The sequence below is a fragment of the Centruroides sculpturatus genome, unplaced genomic scaffold (assembly GCF_000671375.1).
Source record: "Centruroides sculpturatus isolate CEXI.00-Female unplaced genomic scaffold, Cexi_2.0 scaffold776, whole genome shotgun sequence".
Lineage (NCBI taxonomy): Eukaryota > Metazoa > Arthropoda > Arachnida > Scorpiones > Buthidae > Centruroides > Centruroides sculpturatus.
In genome coordinates this window covers 311,229-336,032 of record NW_019385277.1, presented here as the reverse complement: position 1 = coordinate 336,032, position 24,804 = coordinate 311,229, and the positions used below count along the sequence as shown (strand labels likewise).

General features: G+C 32.1%; 4 protein-coding genes across 4 annotated transcripts; 1 reads left to right on the top strand and 3 right to left on the bottom strand.

The window, feature by feature from the left end:
- Positions 1–268: 268 nt before the first annotated feature.
- LOC111637089 (beta-hexosaminidase subunit alpha-like) lies at positions 269–4,301 on the bottom strand. Its single transcript, XM_023382499.1, has 12 exons — positions 4,159–4,301; positions 3,278–3,548; positions 3,136–3,204; positions 2,507–2,556; positions 2,314–2,424; positions 1,793–1,894; positions 1,588–1,726; positions 1,323–1,521; positions 904–1,060; positions 622–817; positions 450–540; positions 269–377 (listed from the first exon to the last, which is right to left on the bottom strand). Exons 1-12 carry the CDS (start codon positions 4,249–4,251, stop codon positions 269–271), a joined length of 1,587 nt encoding a protein of 528 aa, XP_023238267.1. The 5' UTR covers positions 4,252–4,301.
- Positions 4,302–6,711: 2,410 nt separating this feature from the next.
- On the bottom strand, positions 6,712–9,008 carry LOC111637091. Its single transcript, XM_023382501.1, has 8 exons — positions 8,880–9,008; positions 8,609–8,812; positions 8,230–8,446; positions 7,936–8,170; positions 7,747–7,870; positions 7,501–7,683; positions 7,419–7,434; positions 6,712–7,349 (listed from the first exon to the last, which is right to left on the bottom strand). The coding sequence occupies exons 1-8, from the start codon at positions 8,991–8,993 to the stop codon at positions 6,811–6,813; spliced, it is 1,632 nt and encodes a 543-aa protein (XP_023238269.1). The 5' UTR covers positions 8,994–9,008; the 3' UTR covers positions 6,712–6,810.
- A 317-nt stretch (positions 9,009–9,325) lies between these two features.
- LOC111637094 lies at positions 9,326–12,369 on the top strand. Its single transcript, XM_023382503.1, has 7 exons — positions 9,326–9,461; positions 9,535–9,717; positions 10,318–10,474; positions 10,766–11,080; positions 11,152–11,350; positions 11,420–11,526; positions 12,094–12,369. The coding sequence occupies exons 1-7, from the start codon at positions 9,415–9,417 to the stop codon at positions 12,340–12,342; spliced, it is 1,257 nt and encodes a 418-aa protein (XP_023238271.1). The 5' UTR covers positions 9,326–9,414; the 3' UTR covers positions 12,343–12,369.
- On the bottom strand, positions 12,010–19,976 carry LOC111637093 (amine oxidase [flavin-containing] B-like). Its single transcript, XM_023382502.1, has 14 exons — positions 19,595–19,976; positions 16,499–16,593; positions 16,277–16,414; positions 15,181–15,291; positions 15,028–15,119; positions 14,814–14,955; positions 14,670–14,730; positions 14,506–14,594; positions 14,266–14,425; positions 14,077–14,176; positions 13,603–13,714; positions 13,441–13,538; positions 13,191–13,365; positions 12,010–12,678 (listed from the first exon to the last, which is right to left on the bottom strand). Exons 1-14 carry the CDS (start codon positions 19,638–19,640, stop codon positions 12,538–12,540), a joined length of 1,560 nt encoding a protein of 519 aa, XP_023238270.1. The 5' UTR covers positions 19,641–19,976; the 3' UTR covers positions 12,010–12,537.
- Between the last annotated feature and the right edge of the window lie 4,828 nt (positions 19,977–24,804).

The window sequence follows — 24,804 nt, the reverse complement described above, 5'->3', positions numbered from 1 at the left end:
CGTAAATTATCAAACTTATGGCATTAAAAATATTTAAATCATACGAAAGAATATAAAAAGTGATATAAAATTACATTGTTATAATTAAAATAATCATATTATAGTTAGATCTGATAATAATATTGTACTGTTAAGCTATGTAAGTAACCGAGTTATGCAAAATACTAANGTGCAGGGATTCCTCGTCTATAAAACAGTTTAAATATTACAAGTTAAAATTTAAAATAATTTTTAATTTATTTTATTTTACATTTTTTTGGTGGATAACTTACCTGAGCATTCGGCATCTGTGCTGATCCAAACGGAAGCTAGCATCATCCGTATTATTCAACGATGCATGACTCCATAATCTTTCTGCCACAGCTGATGCTCTAGGCCTTTTAAGTTAATTAAAATGGTTATAATTAAGTCTAATCCCATTAATTTATACTTATAAATAAAAATTGTACCATAATCTGGCTATGAGATTAGTTCCGTCTACGTATTCTCCCCACATACACGCTTCACCTCCAATCACTAAATTCTTCTCCTCTTCGGTTCCTGTTCATTTTCATCGAGGAAAAACTCGTTTTAATAATTAATTATCAGTCAAATATTTAGTTTTTATATTTGAAACATTACCTGGGAATCCTCTAGGATCACAATTATAATATTTTTTCCAATCTTGTCCGTAATCTATGTAATTAAGATACCAACAAGCTGATAGAACCATTTGATATCCTTTCTTAGCTATTGGCGTTATGTATTTTTCCCAATAATCCAAATTCGGATCAAGATATTTATCCTTCCAAATTTCTACAATTGTATCTGGTGCCATCTAAATTTATTAATACGAATAAAATTAAGGAAAACTACTTTCAGGCAGCACCAAAAAATTATTTTAGTCTACACATAAAAATTTACCGTTACGCCATTATCTACAGGATCTTGCCACGTCATGTACTTGTAACCAACGTCTTTAACCACTTTAATGGCATTTCTAACGTAATATTGCTCGATCTCATTATAATCCTTCATACCATTCTTTTCCATAAAGGCTTTTATATGTGGGTTCGATTTCCTATATTAAAATTTAAAAATTTAACTAATCAAATTCAAACTTTGAAATTTAAAGCGGATTTAAATATTTAAATTCGATTGGTGAAATATAACCAATTAAACGTCAACAATTAAATTTAGTCAATAAATTTCAAGTATATTCAACTTAAATTTCAAATATACTCGAATCTAATTGGTTAATAAATTTAAAAGGCTCGATTGTTGCGTATTTTTATTCTATTTATCTGACATTGAAAGTATATAGAAATCAATGGACAATTTACCAGCAGGCGTAGTAAACTTCATCCATTCCGAGATGCATGTAATCGTCGGGAAACAAGCTTCTAACTTCTCCAAATAATATTCTAAGAAATTCGTAAGTCTCATTTTGTATTGGATACAAAGTTTCTGCTTCAGAATGTTCAGGATAATTTGTTGTGTAGGGTTTATCTGGTCCTTCTCCATAACAGGGCGTTAACAGATCTGCGGGATGTCAAACAGTTTAAGGGAAAACTAATGACGTTTAATGTTAGTTAAATGCATACTTACGTGGAAAGGCTCGTCCCAGAGCATAAGCGTGTCCTGGTGTATCTATCTCGGGCATAACTCGTATACCTCTCAACCTGGCATACTCGATGATGTCTTTCATATCTTTTTGAGTGTAAATGTGTTTTTGACTGTAGGCTCCCTTAAATATTATAGCAATTTAGTAATTTCAATATAAAATAAGATTTAAAATATGATTTTGACTTACTAATTTGGTAAGATTTGGGAAGATTTTACTTTCGAAAGGGAATGCTTGATCGTCTACTAAATGCCAGTGGAAAACGTTGAATTTATTAAAAGCCATCGCATCCTAAGAAAATTATTTTAAAAAATAATTTCAAACGTAAAATTTTAATGAAAATTTTGAAAATTTAAATTAATTAGTATTTAATCCAATCAGCGTAAATTATATTTCATTTTAAATTAGATCACACCAATCGGGATTGAATGTAGTTTTCATGGTTAAATTCAAAATTTTTCGAGGAACTGATTGGTTAAAGCTAGAAATACCTTAAAATTAAAATATTAATTTAACCAATCAGTTACACCGATAAAAATTTTAAATTTAAAACAATTTAAATCAATTTTTTTGAAATGTATTAAAATTTAAGTATTAAAAAACGTAATAATAGCGAAATTGTATCCAATCAAACGGAAGTAGCTATGACGTGAAATCTAATAAACCAATAAGTGATATATATTCAGATTCGAACATCAAATGAGACTAACCAAATTTTGTTTGAGCACTTTCATTGGCTGGAAATGTCTAGCAGTATCCAATAAGATGCCACGATAGGTAAAGGTAGGGAAATCATCGATTGTTGTCTTGTTAATGTAGTACTAAACGAAAAAATAAAAGAAATAAATAATTTTTCGCAGAAATTTCTCGATATTTTATTTATGAAGTTAGAAAATTTATTACGACTCGCGTCTTGTCATCTTGATAAACTAGTTGACTGAATGTTTCGAGGCCTACAACAAATTAATAAACAGTACATTATGTTAATTAGAAAAAGATGTAAATATTTAATTTATTTACTATAAAATTCATCAGTTAGTTCAAAACACGATTTTAAAAATTTAAATATTTTAATTACGGTAGTTTGAACTTTAATTGAGTTAGTTTAAATGAACGTAGTTAAACATAAATAATAAAATGTAATGTAAATATAAAAAACATTTTAAAAAATTAGAAAATAAACTATTCTTATCATCATTCAATGAGTAAAACCAGCAAAAAACCCTTCGCTCTCAAATAAATATCCGAATTAAATTTAAAAATTTAAATTTATTTACATTTAATCCGATCAGAGTTGGTAATATTTGAATTTGAATTAATATTTTAATAAAGAATTGATATGAGGAAAAGCAGCCATTTTATACGTAAAGCAGCAAAGAAAAGAAAGTTTAAGCAGCATTTAAAGCAATTTTGTTAATTTAACTTTCAATTTATTTATCAAATACCTTTAGAATTTATCAAATAAAAGTTCAAAGTATAAACTTTAATGATAATTTAACATTAGAGATGCATTTCTCAAGATATAAACTCACCTTTGATTGCACCCCACACTGTTTTAGATGTAATTTTAGCTTCTCCGCTATCGGGAACTTCGATTTTATCTAAATTTATTCAATTAGTTATTTTCAGCTATAATAATCAAACGGACTTAGTTAGATTTTAGTATAAACTTACAAGATTCGTCATCTCCTAGTTTAGGATAACCACAGGATTTGTCCTCGACTTCGACTCCTAAACCGGTTAGCTGTGGTACAGAAGCATCTTTAGTTCCTTTACTGTCGGGAAAAGCGTAATTTCTGTATCTCCACAGTCCTTGATCGATAATATCGCAACTTCTAGCGTTCGAAGTAAAGACGAAATTTTGAATGTCTATCGATAATCTTTTGTGAGAGGAGATCCATACTTGTGGATGAGGCCAGGGTGAACCGGGTGGTGCTCTTCTACCCTTTAATTAAATGTTTAATAAACTAGATAATTTAGTAATCAATAACCGCACTAAACTATAATTTATATGTCCCAAACCTCTTTATAATATTAAGTTTTATATTATTTGCTTTTTACATTAATGAGGCTGTAAAGAATAATGAGCGATTTTTAAACTAAAATTTATTATGTAGAAGATTTTATTTTGGAATTTTGAAGCGCTTATTGTCTACATTGCATTTACTAAATATCTGATATAACCAGGAGAATTTCTTTAATCTTAGTCTAGTTTCTACAGTCGGTCAGTATTCAAATAAAAATATAATACACCCTTTTTAAAATACTGTTTTGAATTTTTAATATATCCTGGTCCACTTACCTCGAGAAAGGTAGGTGGACCAGACCTGATTCAACCTGTAAAAGGTTTTATCTACATTTCTTTAGGCTAGTAAATGTCTAATATTTTTGGTTCGTTTAACAAACTATGTTAAATTATTAATAATAATAAACATTGGCACGTATCAGTATTTTATCATAATAAATATTGGAACAGTCTGTACGTTTAACGTGTATTTACTATGTAATCGTATCAATTGATAATTTCTAAATTTCTACGTAAACGTCTTACTTACAGGTAAAGGTAAACGCGGTTCTATCCAAGTTATGAACCCATTTATGAAGCAGAAGGCTGACAAAAATACTAAAATGGTATACACGGATGACATGATGAGGCCTTGGAGATGAAATTAACTCCAGCTATTTATACGTTTTGTTTCTATAGATAATCTTTAACCTGTTCGGATAATTTCTCACCTGTTGTCTCGCTATTAACTTTATTACTATCAATTCATTATCTTATCGTTGAAAAATAGATAATAATACCTTCATTATTCAAACAGTATTTATAAAATTATTATATAAAAAGCTTATAAGGCTAATATTTCTAAAAATTTATTTTTAATTAATCATTCTTATATATTTTGAGGTTGAGAAATATAATAAAAATCGATAAGTATAATTAATTATTTTCATTAAGGGTATTATCGTATTTTGTAAAGAAAGAATCTAGTGTTTTTCCTGTCGATAAATATAGAATAACCACAGATAATGGCAGAAGAAACTGAATTTTTTCCTCCGGAACCAGTTGTTACACATTCCATTAAGTAACCAAATGCTTGTAACACATTGACGGATTTAAGAACCTTCTCACTTCTCGACAGTGAGGTCCTTTCGTAAAAATAAAGTAGGTAATCTAAATTGATATATTTTCCCGTAAAAATATAAAACATATTTAAGCTAAAAAACAAACATTTTTCATTAAAATTAGTCTACTCCTTAATAAATTTAATTGTATTGAGTAGGGATGATTGTTGTGGATATTATCTGCAGCCTATAAGCGACAGTTGATAAAGGACAAAGGACTTAAATGCATAGTGTCGAAGAAAACATTTTGCAGATTATAATGTTATATAAATGAAAGGTTTGCAAGTCTTTCGTTGCTTATTAGAGTATGCTTCATAGCTGAAATCAACCTAAAAATTCTTGCAAACATAAAAAGTCCACTGCCTAATATAAAAAGCTAACCTAATAAATAATGTTGAAAGGAAATTAGATACAATTATGCCAATCTGAACGATGATGGTTAGGAATATAAAGAAAATATAAGCGGATCTTTTCTTATTCCAGTTAATTATCATTTCGTAACTATAATTTATTATTATTAAAATTGTTTATTTTGTTTTCTATATTTTAGAGAAAATCACATATGTTCTTAAATAAATAGATAGATATTTAATTATATATATATTGTTAGCCCAGGAACTAATTAATTAATTTCTTAACGCTTTATTAAACATGAACATATAAAGGAAATATAGGAACATAAAATTTGGAAATGCATTAAAAAAGTAAGAATTGAATTTATGGCTTAAAAATGAAATGTTAAAGATTATCTGGAGCCAACACGACACACAGGTTATGTACTGTAGAGTACTGTACCAAGAGGAGTGCCTCCCGGAAGGACGTTCCATAGAAAACTGGCCTCTATTTAGTTGTTATATATGTGAAGAAAACCCGAAAATCTTCACGTGACTAGCTCGTTAGTCAGATGCAAATCCACGACCAACCACCAGTGTAAAATAAAAATCGGAATAACATTCATTTGCTTTTTATATCTCTTAATTTTTATGTTTCAAATTTACAGTGTTAACTCAGTTTATTGAACGATTGTTATTATATGTTTTTTATTAACTTTCTTGCTCCGCGTGTCCGGATAAAATCTTGTAACTCAGTTTTTCACCAAAAGTAAAAGTCTTTGAGCACTCGTGTTTAGAAATATTCTTAGCTACACATTGTATTAAGTTTTATGGCTTCCCACCAGCGCCCATGCTTTTACTTTCGGTTGCATAATACCAAGAATATTGCGAAAGCTAATTTATTTTTTACTTTTTAGTGCCTTTCTGTTAGTGAAAAGCGTTTCTTTAAAATTTTTTAAATTTTAAGATATTTTCTTAAAAAATAACTTGAGAATAAACGTATATCTTGATATTAATTATGTAATGAAGTGTCGTCTAACCCGAGTAAAACAGAAACCACGACAGATAAATATTTAAAAAAAAAAAATATGTTTTATTTGTTCGATAAGCTATGTAGAGAAACGAATATATACAGTCGACTCGTTAACTTCGACGGGTGACCAGGAATTATGGCTAAAGGTTTTTATTTAAGAGATTAAACATTGTGTTTCACGATTTTGTAGAGTGGTTATAAACTCCATACTTACGAAATTGTGCCTGGAGTATCCTAGTTAAAAATATCTCCATGATAAAATTCGATATGTTTTCTCCTCGAGATTCGGACTTAACAACACGTGACAATTCAGTTTGTAAAAATTCTCGGTCCATTCTTCAACCGAGACTTAAAAACAACCATTGATTTAATATGCATTTTTATGAAGGTTTAATATACACACGTAGAGCACTACTACTTTCTTAATAATCATAAGATATGCTTTTGTTTTTTTCATTTATTAATGGCTTATAACATAGAATTTTAAAATAAATATAAAAATCTATATACAAGTGTAAACTCTATATTTTATGATATATTCTATTTTATACAGTATATAAAATTAAATTGGTTATTAATGAAACGGAATATGAAGCAGAAAAAAATAAGATGATTTTATTTATTTATTTTTAATCAACAAACTAAAGCCAAATACATTCACTTCTCTTAAAGATTTACATAAAATCGAAACGGCTGGCAGACTATAGAGCTAGCATCTAACTCGAGCATACGATACAAGGAACGTAATAACGTTTCTCTTCTCTGCTAACTATTAAATTCTCCAATTTTCCCCAATTCGTATCATTGTCCACATCGCTTTCGATAGATTTACGATTCATACAAATTAAATTGTTTCTCTTCCCGTTTCCTACTAAATATCCTTCGTAAACCACGGTCCAATGATAAGGACAATGTTTACGTCCTGGAAAAGTGACCACAGATCCTGCTGCGGGTAACCTACAGATAGCGCAACGTGCGATTCCTTTTTTTGTTTCCACTTCCGTCTTGTCTTTTTTAACAATATACATCTCGAAATTTACTTTCTTCACTTGTGGAGTGTCGAGATCGCTTCCGTTTATTCCTAATTCGGGACTTTCCTGAAGACAAAGGAAATTAGCCAATCCTCCAGAAGAGTCTCGAGACGAGGAAGCGGTGATGCCTTCCATAACCAATTCGGGCCAGATTCCGTAACATTTATTACCTCCCCAATGCGTGTACGTATCTCCAGTCCCTCCGAAAGGCTTCCAACTAAAAACTTAACAAAATAAACCGGAGATAAATCGTTTAGTCGCTCCTAATTCGACAAACTTTGAAGTATTCTTACCTGAAGCATCTCGAGTCTAAAAGAAATGAATAATTTTTAATGCGTATTGAAGTGCATTTTAAGCATTTTAAACTTAACTTACTATTCGTTGCCTCAATCGCAAGTACGCATCGTAATAAGCGCGAAGGGTTAGCATATCGACTTTACTGTTATACGCTTCAACGGCTGGCTTTAATTGCTGTGGACTACTCTGAACATCCAAATCTCCAATTACTTTAAAGAATTCCAGAATTACGTAATCTAGATCGTCACTGAACTTTCCTATCTAAGATATTTATGTCTGAAACACAGAACTGCTATTTCTTTACTCAAATTATTCAATTTTTACCTCAACTTCGTCTTTTTCGTCAAGGCTCCGAGGGATGTTCTGTAACCAGTTGTGTAAAGCTGTACGAGTGGTCAATAAATCGTCCAACAGGCCTTCTACGTTATCCAATTTTCCTTCTACATCACTATAAGATCAACATTATTTTGCTTATAATGTATAATTTAAACCGTGATCTATCTTCACCCTAACCTGTTTTTGAAAAACTTCGGAAGTTTAGAATCAAGTTCACTCAAGGGGACGAGTTCTACTCTTATAGGTACACCTTTCCCATTATTAAATTTAGCTAAATCTTCGTGAAAAACATCTAATAGTTTATGCAAATCTTTCATGGAACTCGGAACGAAACTAACAGGTATGGAACTGTAATACTTAATCTCCATAGAATCGACCATGTCTGCGATGTCTTTCATGTATTCTCCTTCGACTGTAATGGAAAATATTCTTAAACGGTGCAATAAACTTATAACATTTTAAAGAATTTACCTTCCACTTCTAAATCTAACCATCCTGCAACTCTGCCACCGACATCGATGGCGCCCTTGATGTGCTTTTTGTCTCTTGTACTTTTGCATTTTATTAACACAGAGACTATCAACTCCCCTCCGTAAGTGATGCTCCTAACATAATGAGTACCTAAAACTTTTGGATTCTTATTCCAACCTAGTTTAGGAACAGCATCGGATGGTAATGTTTCTGTTACCTACAAAAATAATGACAATATTTATCACTAAAATTTGTCCCACGTTAACACAAACCATTTCTATGAATTTCTGCCATTACTCTTTTCTTCTTTTCCAAATTTAAACTTACGCTTTATTGTTTATCGGAAATTAATATGACAATATGTTTAAACTATATTCACCGTTTCGTAGTGGGTTTTTATCAACATTTCCACACCGTTCTCTCTATTCTGAATATCTCCGAGATAATATCCAGAAGCACCGGCATTAAACAATCCTCCTTTGATTTTTAGCGAAAAGGAACCTTCCACTTCCAAAAAGTCTCTGGCTTCTATTGTATTCTCAACAAATTTATGGCGAGTTTCCGTAAATGTCTTATTAATTACCTACAGAAAAAGGCGAAACTCGTTCATCGAACAATTACCAAAAGTGTTAGTGAAAACTTTAACTCACCGTTGGATTATCTACGACATTTAAAGGAAAAATATCAACTCCAACTCTACCTTTACCCATATCAAATGTCCTTCCTAACAGTAAAGGTAAGATATAAGCCATAACTTGCGCCATTTTTCTCAACGAGGAAGCTTCTCTTTAATCGCGATACATGCGGACGATGAGAAGGAAACAGGTGTTGACGCGTTATTTCTTCCCCGTAGACAGATTCTAATCCAAGGTTATCTCTTATTAATTACTTGTATACGCTATATAATCAGAAGAAACACCTGTATGTTGTTAAATACGTAGAAAATCTTCTTAACTTTGAATTTCACAGTTGTAAAAGCATCGCTCGTATAAATTGTTTCTTTATAAGCAAAAAACTTTAAAAGAACTTAAAATATATTTTCATACAGTAAAATTTAATTAAATTACACAAAATTATCGTCATTACGGAATAACAATTTGATTGGTAACTGCAGATAAAATGAGTTATCGGAAATGGTGAGAAGTTTTCAGATGTGGAAGTGTTAAGTTCCTCTTGTACGCAAAAATGTTTGTAATTTATATACTTTTTCTTCTATTCGAGACTGTTTTATGGTAAGTGAATATTTAAATAATTAATAATAAATTTCGAAAATGCTTATTTAATTTTATAAGCTTTCAAAACTAGTAACAATATATCCAATGAAAATGGTCGTTTAGTGAAGAGCGAAAGTGCTTTTGATGGAGCAGGACGTACGATTCAAGTAAGCGCGAAGGATTATATCGAAAAATATAAGGAAAAATTGAATTTAGGAGATTGTCCAGTTAGAGAATTAACCTTTTCTAACGGCACAACTCGTATTATTCCTTGGTAAGTCCACGTTGGTATTTCTCTCATCATCGTGTAACTTAATATCTCCAGATTGTCACGTTACTTTTAATTATGTTCTTGTATAAATAGAAGTTTTATGTTTATTAATTTATAATATGAAGTCGAATGTATTCCTCTATGTAGTATGGAATATTATACATTTATTTGACTTTTAAAATGCAGAGTGGTTCAAATAATCGTGTGTTTTTTGCAAACAATACACAAGTTATTTTGAGGGATTAAAACTTTGAATTTTATGTATTAAACAAGACGAATATCATTTAAGACAAATTTGTAAAATTTGAAAGGGAAAAACATTCGACGAAAGCAGTTTAGTCTCTACGATGTTTAACTGATTATTGACGAATTCTGTACATTTATGCACAGAATTTGAGTTATGTTTTATACGTAATACTCGTAAACGTACTATATCTAAGAGGATAAGTACAGTAGAACTCGTTTAAGAAGTTCTCGCTTAAGAAGTTTTTTACAGCGGCCCGTTCAAAAACTGCTTAATAGAAAGGTTTTGAAGGGGCTGTTGCTTAATTCTACTGTATTAATATTTCTATACAAAACGTTAATTATTAATGACTCTTCTAGCCCCTTTAAATACACAGGAGATGTCCACTTCATACCACTTGCGAGAACAAATTTAGATATCAGACGTGTTCAAAAAGCGGAAGACGTCTTTTCAAGAGTAGGAGGTGGACTCGGAATAGGAGCGGGAGTTATGGGCTTGGCCAAAGTTAGCATAAAAGTGAGTAAAAATAACCTTATAAATTTTATTGGGAAAACATTCAAAAGTGTCTGAACTAGGCAAAAGGTTTACCTTATTATTTATGTCACAGAATACGATTTATAGAAGTGCCTTTAACTGAATGAACAGTACAGTACAGTACAGAATAATGCGAATGAAAAGTATTCATACGTGCATTCAGTGCATAAATGCATTCAAGTGTACCCATTCGCGTGGACAATGTTTTGTGTGGAGAATTTTGAGTCATTCCATATATTGAAAGAATATATAAAAGCAAGTAATGTTTTTCAGGTAAAAGCGGCGGTAGACATTCAAAATAACAAGAAACAAATGTCTTTAAGTAGTAATTATGTAATGCAAAGAGGTGTGCTGTCGTTGAGAAACGCTCGACCAGTGGGTGACGTGGATCCCGATTTTGTTACTCAGCTTTATCTCAGCGAAGTGGTAATTGGGGGAGAGGAAACACTTTTAGTCACCATGGAATTCGAATCGGAGCGAAAGAAAACTGAAGTTGAAACGACTGTGACGGTAAAAATATTGTTCATATCCATAACCGCTAAGATGAGATTCATATCCGAGAATTTTCATTCAGCCGCTGCGGTTAAGGTAAGGTATAAAAATATTTATATTAAATTTTTAATTTTTACGAATATCCATTTTAAGTGTCTTACGAACAGGTAAGTCGTGTGTCGTCGTGGAGGAGAACAGAAAGTCGAACTTTCTTAGGACCGGGCAGCTTAAAGTCTGCTCTGAAAGTTATAGAAGAATACGAAAATAAATTTAAAGTTGCTCCTCAAGAATTGCAACAATTACCTTTAGATGATAGCTCACTACACATAGAATATCATTTTAACACGTGGAAAACTCCTACTCAAGGTAATAATTCTAGAAATAAAAATTAAACTTTTTATCGATATTAATAAAATAAAAAAATATAACTTTCAGAGCTAAATTTTAACCAAGCTGAAGTGAATTCTTATTTAGAAGTATTAAAGAGAGAGATTTTAGAATTGGAAACAGTTGTTAAGAGAGTCAGATCGTACATAAACTACGTAAGTTCAGATTAAAATTTCATTAATAATATTATTCGCATAGTGTAGACATTGAGGATAGCCTAAAACTCAATCAACCATAATAAAGACTATACTCGAATTCAACCGTAATTTATTCTTTACAATGGTTAACTAACTTTTGGGAGACCTTGTGTACGAAAAAATATGACTGAGTATTTGAATAAGACAATAATTCAATGGAATTTTGATTCGTGTTTCTACGAAAAGTGTATCCAGAAAGCAAAACACGGTTAAATGACTTTTGGGCCGTCCTGTGTATTTAAATAATTAACTTGAAAAATTCATTTTACTCAGTGTAAATAGAATTACAAAACATGAAAACTTACGTCACAAAATGCACTTTAAACAGAAAATTTGCAACTGATAGAAAAAAAGAAAAATTTATTTAAATCTTCCTAAATTGAAATTTTATATAATAAATGTAATCTTTAACTCGAATAAATTGAGAAATTTATATAAAAGTTGGCAATTTACACCTCAAATTTTATTATTATACAAATGTCCACTTTTATTATTATTGGATAATATCGACAATTGCTCCCTTAGGTGAATCGTGTCGGCGCAGTAACCATTAACAAACGTAAAGAATTGGAGAAATTTGAAATTGAGATGAAAGAAAAGGCAGAAAATTTGCAAGAAGCTTACAATGGATACTTCTTGATGAGCGTGGAAGAAAGAAAGAATATCGTAGATATATACGGAAGGAAAAGAGCACCATTTTACTATATGAGGAAACTCGGTTCCATTTTTCAGCCCGGTGAAGATTACACTTATCTAGAAGAGATTCAGCTGTAAATTTACATCAATATCTGCTTAAGAAAATTCCCAACTTTACACAATTACCAGTAGTTAGTTTACAAAAAAAGGGTGTTAAGTTTATCTTCGTTTTATTTAATTTGCATAATTCTAATTATAAAAATTCAGCTAGAAAATTAAAAAAAGATGTATTAATTGTTTTTTTTTTTGGACAAAATATTAAAGCTTTCTTCCTCAAAAATGACGTTTGCATTTTAATATTATTGAGGTAGCTAGACCTAAAAACATAGATAATCCTATAAGGCGATATAAACCGGGAACCGAAGGTAAGTTACGTTGCCAAAACGATGGTTTGATAGGAATGTCAACAACATCCTGGAAAAGAGATGACTTTTAGTACTAAAAACGACGTGATATATACAGTGTAGTGGCGGTTTTAGATATAACAACCTAGGCTTTGTCTAGGACAGGGGTGGCGAACCTGTTACACGTCGGAAAAATATCTGGCACGGAACGTAACACGCGATTTCGGTTTTTCACCTTTCTTTTTCAATCATCTTCTTTATATTTATTCTAATTAAAGAATATTGGTTTCATTTCTTTGAATATCGTTCATCGAAGAGTAAAACTTTGGCACGCATAAACATTTTAAAGATAAGCGTACTTGTTAAGTGGTACGTGGACTCAAAAAAGGTTCGCCTTCCCCGGTCTAGAATCTTGGGCTTTAGGGATTTCTGATAAGCGCGAACGTACGCTTTCTCGGATTTGGCCCAGTACTCGAAATCTACTATACAGACTTTTTATATTACAAACTTATACAGAAGGCCCTCGGGGACCTTAGGGTTTCACTCCTAAAACCGCCACTAGTTTGATTATTATAGTACTACCTTGGCAGGAGGCTCTATTCTCCAAATATCCTCTTTTCTGAGCTTTCCCATAGAATGAAGCACTTCTCTAGCCGCTCTTTCACCCGCTTGTATGGCTCCTTCCATGTATCCGGACCAAGAAACCGCAGTTTCTGTTCCCGCAAAGTACATCCTTCCTACGGGTTCTCTTATTACCCTACGCGTAACATAATAATAATTATTAAAATACCGTTGTGTATAAATATTAAAGTTATCACGATAATTCGCTTACTTTCCGTATCTGGTTAAGAATCCAGGTGGAAACATAGCGGTGTAACATCCTCCCGAGTACTGTTCTGCCATCCAATTGTATTCTTCGTAATGAATTGGCTAAAGGCAAAACTGATGAATATCTAATTTTAAATAGTTTTATATATTATAAAGTTAAACTTACCTCTAGAAATTCTTTCAATCCAAACACATCAGCGTAGCATTTAGCAAAAATTTGTTTCCTTTCCTCTTTGGTACGCGTGGCTAAATTTCGAACGCAATCGGTTGGCACAAAACTGTCCAAAGACAAGGGAACTGCGCTTAGCACTTTGCTTGTATTTGTCAATTTAGAATAATTTTGCAATTTATATTAAGACCAAAAAAGTTGTTTTAAACACAATAAAATAAATTAATTAAATGAATATGTGGCTCCATCTGTTGCCATCATTTGTTTAATATTCAGAATTTTAAATACAGTTTACGACAGATTTGCCAATCGTTTTAGTAATAAAATTTTATTGTAATGTTAGTTAGTATTGCTCGGTTATATATGTATATTTTGAAACTTGATTGCTCGGTAATAAATTACAAAAATGATCAGTCGATTTGAAATCATCGGTGAATTAGTGAATTTTAATTATTTTAATTGCTAACGAACCCAACAATTGCTGGATAACTTCCATCGGGTTTAGTATCGTCAAAAGTGCCCGCTATTGGATGTTCTTCGTCGGTATCAATTAATGCCGTACCACAGAAACCTTAAAATAATCAACCACCAGCGAGTTATTGCGTATAAGATTAATATTTTACAAAGGAAGATTTGTTTTCCTGTTATCAATAACATTACCTTTGGCTCTCCAAAATGGCGTACGGTAGTACAAAATGGCCTTCATGACGGAACCCATCGGGCATCTTTGTATCATTTGGTTTCTAATGGGTGGTAGAGGAGGATCGTAATGGATCTTCATTTGTAGCATAGGGGGTATCGCCATAATTATATAATTTGCCTGAGAAAGATTTTAAATATATTTTATTTGTGATTTTAAATGCATCAAGATGCATTTCCTTATACGATACAAAGTATTACTCTATAAATGTCTCCGTTTAACGTTTTGACCATGACACCATCGGCTAACTGGTGGATCGTTGCGACTGGAGAGTTTAATCTTACAGAATCTTTTAAAAAAAACGTTATAAGAGATCAATTTATAATTATAAGAGTTAGAATTAATTATAATTAATTTGCAATACCTCCTAATCGAGCTGCAATGCGTTCACTAATCTGCTGACTTCCTCCTATAAATTTTCTTTCCTGTAGCGACGAAATTAAATTTTAGCGTAAAAATATGTATTTGGCCACTAATTCCTCATATTAAATATACATAAAATACATACTTGTCCGCCATTTGTAGAGCTAATCATCTTAACTATTCCATTACACAATTTGATATACCATAAAGCCCACAAGAGCGAAGCCTCGTACTGCGAAGATGTCAATGCTAACTCTAAAAATACTTTGGCAATTGCACGTACCTGTCTTTAAAAAATATATTTGTATTATTCTGAATAATTTAACGAGTCCGAGCTAATTTTATAAGTCAAAATTTACTTGGTATAACAGATTTTATCAACGAATTCGTGATACGTCATTGTGTCCCATTCCTCCGCACGAGGAGCCTTCCAAGGTGCATCTGCTGGAATCTAATGAAAGTTTTAAGTTTATTTAACGTAACCGTAAACACGAACAATAAATTTATCTTACCTCTTCTCCCATTTTATCCAGTGTTCTTGCAAAATTTAACATATCTAATTTTACAATAGGATTCCAAAAAGGAATAGAAGGCGAATCAGCAAAATAACGATATAATTTCCCCTAAATTATTAAAAATAGGGAATTTATTTATGCTTTATTATAATCCTTAATAAATGCAATAATCTTAAATACAGGAAAGATCGCGATATTTTGAGATCATTGAAACTATCTAAACTTTATTTATACTGTATTATAAAAAGGCATGCGAATTTAACAATGTATCGACGTGGGAAAATTTTTTCAAACATTATTATTATTTTCAAAATATACTTTTAAGTTACTTCATACCCACAACACTCACGACACGAAATCAATAGATTGCTCACGATTCTTCGAGGGAATTATAATTCTTGTTCTATGATCAAGAACTCCATCAGTGCAAATTGATAAACATTCAATACTTTATTCTTTTATAACAAAATTTACTACATTTGATAAATATTTCATAAATGAAACTTCCTTTCGAGTCTCGTGATTGGGTTGAATCGCTTGTTTTATTGACACAAAAGCCTCGATCAGAGCCGGCCCTACCATAGGGCGAACGGAGCAGTCGCTCCGGGCGCTAAGTCCTAGGGAGCGCATCAGTGATAAAGAAAATTAAAAGGTACAAATTAGGGGCAACCAAGGGGGGCGCCATAATAGGATCTCGCTCCATCCTAAAACTTGCCTCGGGCCGGTACTGCCTCAAATCATACTACCGAAGTAACCAGTAGATTTAAATAATTATAAAATCATCAGGATAATGTATACTATAAATTATTCCACGGAGGTGACATTTATCATATTATGATATAAACAACTAATCATAATAATGACTTATGAAAGAGCTTCGAGCAACTGGTTAAGTCCAAGGAATGTCTCCTGGCGCTCTACTTACGCGGTTCTTCACTAAATTTGTGAAACGAAATGTTACTTCACCAACTTAATATAAATACGAATACGTAGACCTACACATTAAATCTTTTAAAATTGTTTTGAGACCACCCAACCGCGCTTGTAACCGTGTATTTTAGATTACTGTTTGTTATAATTTTCAAAGACAAACCTTGGTATAGTATACAACATGTTCTGTTTCGTCTAACTTATAATTATTTATTCCCAGTTCTCTGGTTAATCTGAAGAGATGGTTTTGCGAAGGTCCTATATAGGAACCTCCCAAATCTACGTAACCGACGGATGCATCCTAAAAGAAAAAAATGAATAATAAATCTGAAGAATTAAGTAATGTTTTTATGTATAACAAATTTTAAAACAAGTTTGGGCTAACCTTTTTAGTAAGCGTTCTTCCTCCTACTCGATTCCTGGCTTCTAAAACAATAATATCGATGTTGGACTCGCGAAGCCATTTAGCAGCCGACAAACCTATCGAATAATAAAACAAAAAAGGTTTTATAATATAAATTATTTAAATTTTATAGATCTAAGGATTGAAAAGATGGGGAACTTTTGAACGTTTAAACACGCCTGGAAAGCCGAGGCCCGGGCAAAGGTTTAGAACCTAAACTTTAGATTATAAAAGATACCTAAACGTTTCCCCGGGGGCCTCGGCTTTTAGAAGCTTGAAATGCTGGTCGATTTTAGTTTCGGCTCATTGTTCGGAATCTTTATTAGACAAGTGTCACCGAGCGCTTCTACTCACCAAAGAAACCTTGGGGCTGTCCATAAATGAGATCCACTCTGGAAGGGAAAGAAAGGGAGAGACAGAGGAAAGGGTTGAACTTCGATAGACATGTTTTATTTAAAATTTTATACAGCTTATGCATTTTATTATTCAAAAATGATAAAGGTTTTGAGGGGTATTGAGTTTTGTTGAATGTCCGAAGAGGAGAGGATGTTATGTAGACTTGGACAAACTGGGACAATGGGGAAGGGAGAGTAAAAATTTCAAGGACAGTTCCTTGTGGGTGCGATTCCGAATACGTGGCAAACATTTCGGGGCCCGATTCTTCAAATAATTTTGACCGCAAAAGAGTGTACGAACACGGGTTCAAAACAGCGCATTGTGTTAACTGTTAAAAATGAAAACTCCCAACCGTCACATCCGTAATTGATCATTAATTTTAACGGGATCGCGTATTAAACGTCCCGTAAGTTTAAAACAGTGCCATTTCGTAAGCATTTTTATAGTTGAAATTATCGGAGGACTCGGTCGCCGAATTTTTCGCACGTTAATACAATGGCCCCGCAGGCCTGTGAGTGTTCTATTTCATTTTATTATTAACAAATTTAACGCTTTAAAAAGCGTCAAATTTGTTCAAAATGATTTTATATAAACAATTTTCTTTCGAAAAGTTTCCGTAGATTACTTTATATTTAGGCTACCGGGGGTAACTTATCTCGTACGCCTCTGTTTACATTTGCAATATTGATAAAGTGCGATAAAAGACACGCAATCAGACATCTATACCCTTAGAACTTTATTAAATACACTATATATAGGCCTATATTTTTAATAAAGTGTTTTTTTTCAATTTTTTTAAATAACTAAAAATTAAGAACTTTACCTTTCCTGCGCTAAATTAAACAATTACATCTAGTATTAACCAGTTTTTATGTTGAAGATTTAAGTATGTCGTTCTAGTTGAATAGTGAGTTTTACGATAATTTATAATTAATTAATATGTTATTGAAATATAAATATCAAAACCCCAAAGTTATATATTCAAGTCAAACGATTGCCGAATTACGTGGTATATCGGGCCATATTATTACTACTGTTATTAATTAAATGTTTAAGTAATTTGACACTAAAGGCAGATTTTAGGCGCCATCTCTTGCTAAATGTAATCACTATAATCAATTTTAAGCTTTGAAAATGTAAATAAAAGTATTTTAAAGCTTTTTTATGAGCAAAAATTATTGCTCGAGCGCTCGAACTCGCTTAAAATATCAGAAAATCTACTAAAAATGAACACCTAAGCTTCGATGCCACTACATTTTCTTATCACTATACATATATTATTTGAATAGAAACAATAGAAAATTCTTTATAAATTGTTGAAGATTACAAAAACAAGAATGACATCGTGACTAATCTCTTACATAACTTCGTGATTACATTAAAAGTCAGAGATAAAATTCGAGATTCATTGAGGCCCCTTCGGTATTTACATTCGCGGCAAATTTATTCGAATCATTTTAAAGTCGATTTATAATTTATTACTTATTTTAAAGTTATAAACCGGGAGAAATAACATTTCTACAAAAAAATATTCTTTTCACGGTTAATTTATTTATATCAATTAAGGTTATTTTCGAGTAAGTTGACCAGGAAACGTGTCGAGCAACAGACACGGACTTTGTACGGTTTTGAATTACCTAGATATAATTTAATTAACGGTGTAATAAAATTATACCCTCGAGTTTTTATAGATTAAAGCTGTAATATCTTTAAATTGTCTGCAAACTCAAAATTGTCTGCAAAACTTCAATAACTCTGCGTGACAACTTTTTGAGGCCTCAAATATTGAAAAATGAAAAACAACCTTAAAAAATGTATTATAATTTTTAGATAATAAAATTTGATACAGAATAAAAGTATACTTTTACTCCTTAATAGACGAGAAATGTAATGAAATGAACTATGAGGTTTATTTATATAAAGAATCGATATAAGCTACTTCGTTGTTAGCTTACGTCAAAAAAATCTGAGTGTTTTATTTTTCACCAATTTTTACGTCGAAATAAAAATATTCTGTAATCTAGGATGTGGCGAGAATCCAATTTTAGTATTTCGTAATGTTTTATAACGAGACAAATTAATTGTAATAGAAATTAATCCCGGAAACAATAAAAAATGTGGAGCATCATTAGCATTCTAATCATTCGATGTAGTGCATTTTGCATAAAATTGTAGATGCTCTTTTATATCGAATTAAGTTTTTATAATTATATTTTACAGGTTTTAAAAGACACGGATAACTTAGAAATTTCAATTTTTGACGCGTGTTTTAGAAATTGAACACAGGATGCGACTTAATTTATACAGCTTAACTTCGCTTCCTATATGGCTGAAATATAGAGAACAACTGAACGGTTGCGTAACGTCGGCTCAATTCCTGTATACGTGGAGTAAAAGTAAATTCAGTTTAAACTATTTATCATTCTATTTTTAGTTAAAAATCTCAACTTTTCGCATTGGTTCGACCCTGAAAACTTTTTATGCTTCGGCTATTTTCGGTAAACTTATAAAAGGACGTACTTAAATACTCCAATTTTCTTATTTTATATAAAAAAATTTAAATTTTATTCGATAAACTGCTCGATAACTTGTTTATCTAATAATAAAATATTAAATTAAAATAAAATATTCGATAGATTTGTATAATGTTAGCCGTATTCGACAACATTGAATAGCTCTTACCGCTAATTCCGGCCCCGATGATGATAACTTGTGTTCTTTCCGACATGATAAAACGGCGATTACGGAGATACCTTTAAAAATACAACCTCATCGACTGCTGTCAGCTAGCAAAATGGCAAGGCAGATTCTGCAACAGGAAGAGATCTAAGGTCAGGGTCAAAACAACGGAAGAATTTACTGATTCTGTAATCTCTCGCATTCAGATTCGTATCGTACGTAGCAGCGGGACGGTTCTATTTTAAGTAAACTTCTATAAAACGCTACAAGTTCCAAGGGCATAAAAATTAAGTTAAACAATAGGGAGAAGTATGGAAATTTTGATACCGATGATCGCAGTTTTCGAGTTTCAGTTACGGTGTTAAATAATTAACTAAGATTAATTCATTTATCGGAGCGTATTTCAGATTATCGCTAATGTGCAGTATTAGATAGGAGAAAGGATTTGCCCTTGACTTCAATTAAATATTATCACGAGTATTGAATCGTTGACGTCACGTCTGCTACGGGGTAAAGTTTCACCTGTCTTTGATCACTTCGCCTATAACTTCCATTTTTTTTCTAAATATTTACAACTTCCTCTTCAAATTTAGCTAATAATATATAGAATTAATAAATAATATATTTTTAAAGTTAGATTAAAATAAACCAGCTACAAATCGCCTAAAAAGACACGTTATTTTCCTTCTTATACACGAATCCGCGAGTGAATAAACTTTAGCGCAGGTGGTTTACTTGATTATTATTTTAAAAAAACTTGTTTTAGAAGGTCAACGAATCAAAGGTGAAGATGTATATTTAAATTCGTATATATTATTTTCTAAAAATTCCTGGTTTTAACTATTAAATTATTTAACTTTTGAACTTCGTGAACTTCAAGTACGATATATCAATTACTTTTTAATGTGTAAAGACGCAACGTTTTTCGATTAAGTTAAATAATATTAATAAAATAATAATTTATTCTGTGAATATAACGCGTGTTCTAAAAGTTCTAGGAATAGATCAAACAGATTAAAACTAAAAACCATACATCTTGTTANTTTTAAAGCTGAAACTGCTATTCATCTGTAACCATCTGATTACTATGCTCTTGTTTTTAATGACTTTTTTTCTTTACCAAAAGTTGAAAAACATTTTAAAAGTCCTCAAACTGTGTTTAAAACTTCATTATATAATACTGAAATATTTAAAAAATAAATTTTATAGTTTGTATTATTTTCTAAAAAATTTCAGTCGCCTAACTTGTAGACTGTAGACTAAATTTATACACATAAATCAAGAATAAACTATAAATAAGTGATGTAAAAAATCTAAGTATCTGTTTTACTCAGGCAAAAATACTTTAAAAGAAAAATTAATATAGTTAAGAATGCTCTATGTTACAGATATAATAGATAAATCAAAGTTGCCACATTGAATCTTTTCTGGAAAATAGAAATATAATCTAGAACAAATATGGATGATATTAATTACAATAAAACTTTGTTTTGTTTATTATATTAAAGATTTCATGCAGAAATATTCAGAACTGAAATATTTAATTTAGTTAAGAAAGAAATTATTATTGAAATTACTTCAATTATAGGAATAGTGCATTTTGGATTATTGTTAGACTTCTTTTGAGGTTTTTTGAACAAGATAAAAGATATAACTATTTTAATTAATATTTAAATGAAGATAAAAGATGTAAATCAAAAAGAAACAAGACAGTATGAGTTGTTTTAGTAGAAAATATGATAGATTCATGCCATTATTGTGATTGTGGGAAAAGTTCGTAAAGAAGTGTAGAATCTGCGCATTATATAAAGACGCACAATCCAGATTTGATAAAATAAAACACAATTATTTATTTACTCGCTAGTTCAAATACAGATTTTATAGGATACCAACAATCCTACTTGTCCTTTTACTCGAACCGAACATCCAATAATTAAAATTATCTTAATTTATACTAGGTTTCTATTACTACTTAAACTTATTGAATATAGCCGGCTTATTCAAAGAGTTAGAAGATGAAAGTAAAGGATAAGGAAAGAGGGTACCCAAACTTGATGAAGCAGGCTGACTCGTGTGGGCTTGTGGATGAGGCTTCTCGTCGGTCTGGGGACTGATTGGCTCACTTTTTGTTTCACACTGAGATATTAATCCAAAAGGGGCGATCCGTATGGTTCCTCTTAATTAAGTTCCTTTTTCTTTTCTCGTTCTAAAGTTCCCTTTTTCTTTTCTCACCATACGATGCTAAAATCTACAGGGGAAACTTTCCTTTTTCTTTTCTTCCTTCCTCTTCCTTCCTTCCAGTCTCACGTCCTTTCCACTTTCCTCTCACTTCCAGTCCTTTTCACTCCTCCTCTCTCTTCTCCTCTCACTTCCCTTCTGCCTCGTTTTTTCTCTCCCTTCTCTTCTCGTTCTCCCTCTTCTTAACTCCCCCTCGTTCCTCCTCTCACCTTAGTCCACTCATATCCCCTCTCAAAAGCCTTCCATTCATTCCTTTCCTCTCAGTCCACCCACACACTAAAGTCAATGGTAAGACAATAACATGATAGAAGAGTAAACAAATAGGACAGACGAAGGTGAAGTGAAGATATATATATATACATATATATCNATTAAAAATTATATTATTACATTTAAGACTATAAGTTTTTTTAATTTAATTTACTTTTAGATAACTTTTTAGTAGATATAAACTGCAAATTAGCGAAGTTATGACGAGAAGCCACGATTTTGTCTTTATCAAAAAAGTAAGATTTATTATTATATTTTCTTGATAAAACTTGTTTAAAATTTAATGCGAGGAAAGCCAAGGCACTCGTTCTCCGTATGAAAACAAATTTTTTCCTCGGATGTTGACCAATCGAACTCTTACATAATCCAAAGTATCAACATTTTTCTAACTCTAAGCATTTTGCGAAAGCGGGATCCCTCTTTCACAAAATTCCATACGTCAACTTTTAAAGAACCGACACCCGTGGTCGTATTAATTTTTTAACTGGACGCATATTTACCAGAGACATTATAAATGGGTCACCCGTAGTAGTTAGATAGATTCCGCCAAAGCCGAGATTTTGCGCAACCGTTCTAAGGTAAGGTAAGGGGGTGCCGATAATTAAAGTTCACATTTCAAAAACATATAACTGGGGAACTAATCGACGTTATATTTTACGCGGAGACTTCTGTGATAACGGAATTTTATTTGAAAACAAAAATGTCCGCTAGAGCGGTAAGCGGCGTTGCGACATCGTAGTGAATAATAAAATGTCTCAAAACTTACTATACACGCGGTGCGCAGTGGGATACGTGCGGCCTCCATTGTCTGCAACGTGCCGAAATCGTCAATCGCACGTTGGACAACAGCACTCGAGCTTTGGAGATCGGCGTGTCCAGCCTGTAATAGCCACACATCGAAACACGTGTATAGTAAGTTTTGAGATATTTTCGTTGTTGTTGTGTTTTGACGTAATCACGCTTCGCTTCTTCCGTCTCACATAACACAACTACTCCAAGTTACATTTTCTGATAGTCTCCGAAGCTTGCCACGTTTTCTTCCAGTCATTTCCTGGATATATTAGAAGGTTAAATTACATTTGAAAAAAAGTTCTCTTTGGTTAACACAACGTAAAATGCATATTATATAAATGTGTTTTATCCAGAGTAATCGAAAATCTTTTAGTTTAAAAAATAAGAAAGAATTATGACCTAAATATTCTCTCCTCTGATGGAATAAGAGGTGGAGTAGCTCCATTAATTGCGCTGTAAACGGCAGGCAAGCAATTTACGGTATAAGTTACCAAATCAGGTGGCGGAACGGTTAAGTACCGAATACAGCAAATAGCTCCGCGTAATGATTTCACAAATATGTTTTTATTTATCTTGTAGAAGCATACAAAAACAAGCGCGAGACGTCTATAAGCATACTTTTAAGGAAGATACTTTGGACTTATGTGTAACAAATGCGCACTTACCAGTTAATATTATGTATTCAATTTTTAAAAGTACCTTTAAAGACCGGACGAGAAACGTAATGGTTGTTTGTTTCTCCCATTGGAGATTTTTATACAGAAAATGTTCGAATACTTCCAATGTATAGAACAGACCCGGCCAGCCCAAATTGTTTCGAGGGCCACTTCGATCACGCGTAGCATTACAATGGGCCGCAATTTGGGCAAACACGCTTTTAAAAAAGTAAAACAAATACAAAATTAATAAGATTTTATTATTATACCAAAAGTTCGTACTCGCACTCACGTATTATAACAATGACACACGCAAATTTTCATTTATTTAATTGTTTTGGTATACACATAACGGGAAACAAAAGTTTTAATAGATATATAATATCGCTTAGCGGGCCACACAATTTAACGTGAAGGGCCGCGGGTTGGCCAGGCCTGGTATAAAAGGACAATGTATAGTAATTTCTAGAAATGACTGCAGTAAACAACAGAAATTATTTTGCAAAAAAATACTCGTAATTAAATGAAGTATATTTTATAAATAGACGAAAACATCAAATTTCCGCTCGAATAAGTACCACTCGATACGTATTTATCACACGACCCCATTTGACGTGTCGAAACATTACAAAACAATAACAATTTAGTTAGCAAAAAAATTTTATCTAGAGAGGACGAATTTTTATAAACATCCAACGTGTTACTCGGCTCTCGGGATTTTCATCCCAACCGTCTGTTGTAAAAACATTTTCCGAAATTTAGATAACGAGATTCATAATTACTTCGTTTTTTATGGGCTGTTCGGTGCTCTCGACCGTTTCGTTTGACCTGACAAAAACATTTCCTGTGTTTATCCGAATCCTTCATTTCGTTTCTAAAATAAAGTATAATGAAACGGGAGAAATTCTTTTCAATCGGATTAAATTAACAAAGCAGTTCACGCTTCACTTTAAGTTTTAATTATATTCGGGCCTAGACCATATTATAATAAATATATTACGTGTTGTTTTAATATCTTACAATCCATAAAAATACACGGCCGGGTGGCCGAGCGGTCGAGGTGGCAATCAACCGATCCGAGGACCCGGGTTCAAAAACTCTCCAGGACTTTTTCGAGGGTGGTCTGTCCGGATATGTCGGGCAGAGCCGGCCCTACCATAGGGCGAACGGAGCAGCCGCTCAAAGGCGCTAAGTCCTATGGGGCGCCTCAGTGGTGAAGAAAAAAATATTTTTTTTCACTTTTCGATATTTTAATTG

Bases quoted from the DNA above. Each gene is read 5' to 3' on its own strand.
- LOC111637093 (XM_023382502.1), bottom strand. From the start codon at position 19,640: ATGTCGGAAAGAACACAAGTTATCATCATCGGGGCCGGAATTAGCG. The intron at 14,595-14,669 runs GTATTGCAAATT...TTTTTTTAAAAG, and splicing joins CATTGCAGCTCGATTAGGAG to ATTCTGTAAGATTAAACTCT. The intron at 14,177-14,265 runs GTAATGTTATTG...GATTATTTTAAG, and splicing joins GCCATTTTGGAGAGCCAAAG to GTTTCTGTGGTACGGCATTA.
- LOC111637091 (XM_023382501.1), bottom strand. From the start codon at position 8,993: ATGGCGCAAGTTATGGCTTATATCTTACCTTTACTGTTAGGAAGGACA. The intron at 7,871-7,935 runs GTTAGGGTGAAG...TTGATCTTATAG, and splicing joins CCGAAGTTTTTCAAAAACAG to TGATGTAGAAGGAAAATTGG. The intron at 7,684-7,746 runs GTAAAAATTGAA...TAAATATCTTAG, and splicing joins ACGAAAAAGACGAAGTTGAG to ATAGGAAAGTTCAGTGACGA.
- LOC111637094 (XM_023382503.1), top strand. From the start codon at position 9,415: ATGTTTGTAATTTATATACTTTTTCTTCTATTCGAGACTGTTTTATG. The intron at 11,351-11,419 runs GTAATAATTCTA...TATAACTTTCAG, and splicing joins GTGGAAAACTCCTACTCAAG to AGCTAAATTTTAACCAAGCT. The intron at 11,527-12,093 runs GTAAGTTCAGAT...TTGCTCCCTTAG, and splicing joins TCAGATCGTACATAAACTAC to GTGAATCGTGTCGGCGCAGT.
- LOC111637089 (XM_023382499.1), bottom strand. From the start codon at position 4,251: ATGTCATCCGTGTATACCATTTTAGTATTTTTGTCAGCCTTCTGCTTC. The intron at 3,205-3,277 runs GTAAGTTTATAC...GAATAAATTTAG, and splicing joins ACTAGGAGATGACGAATCTT to ATAAAATCGAAGTTCCCGAT. The intron at 2,425-2,506 runs GTAATAAATTTT...TTTTTCGTTTAG, and splicing joins AAGATGACAAGACGCGAGTC to TACTACATTAACAAGACAAC.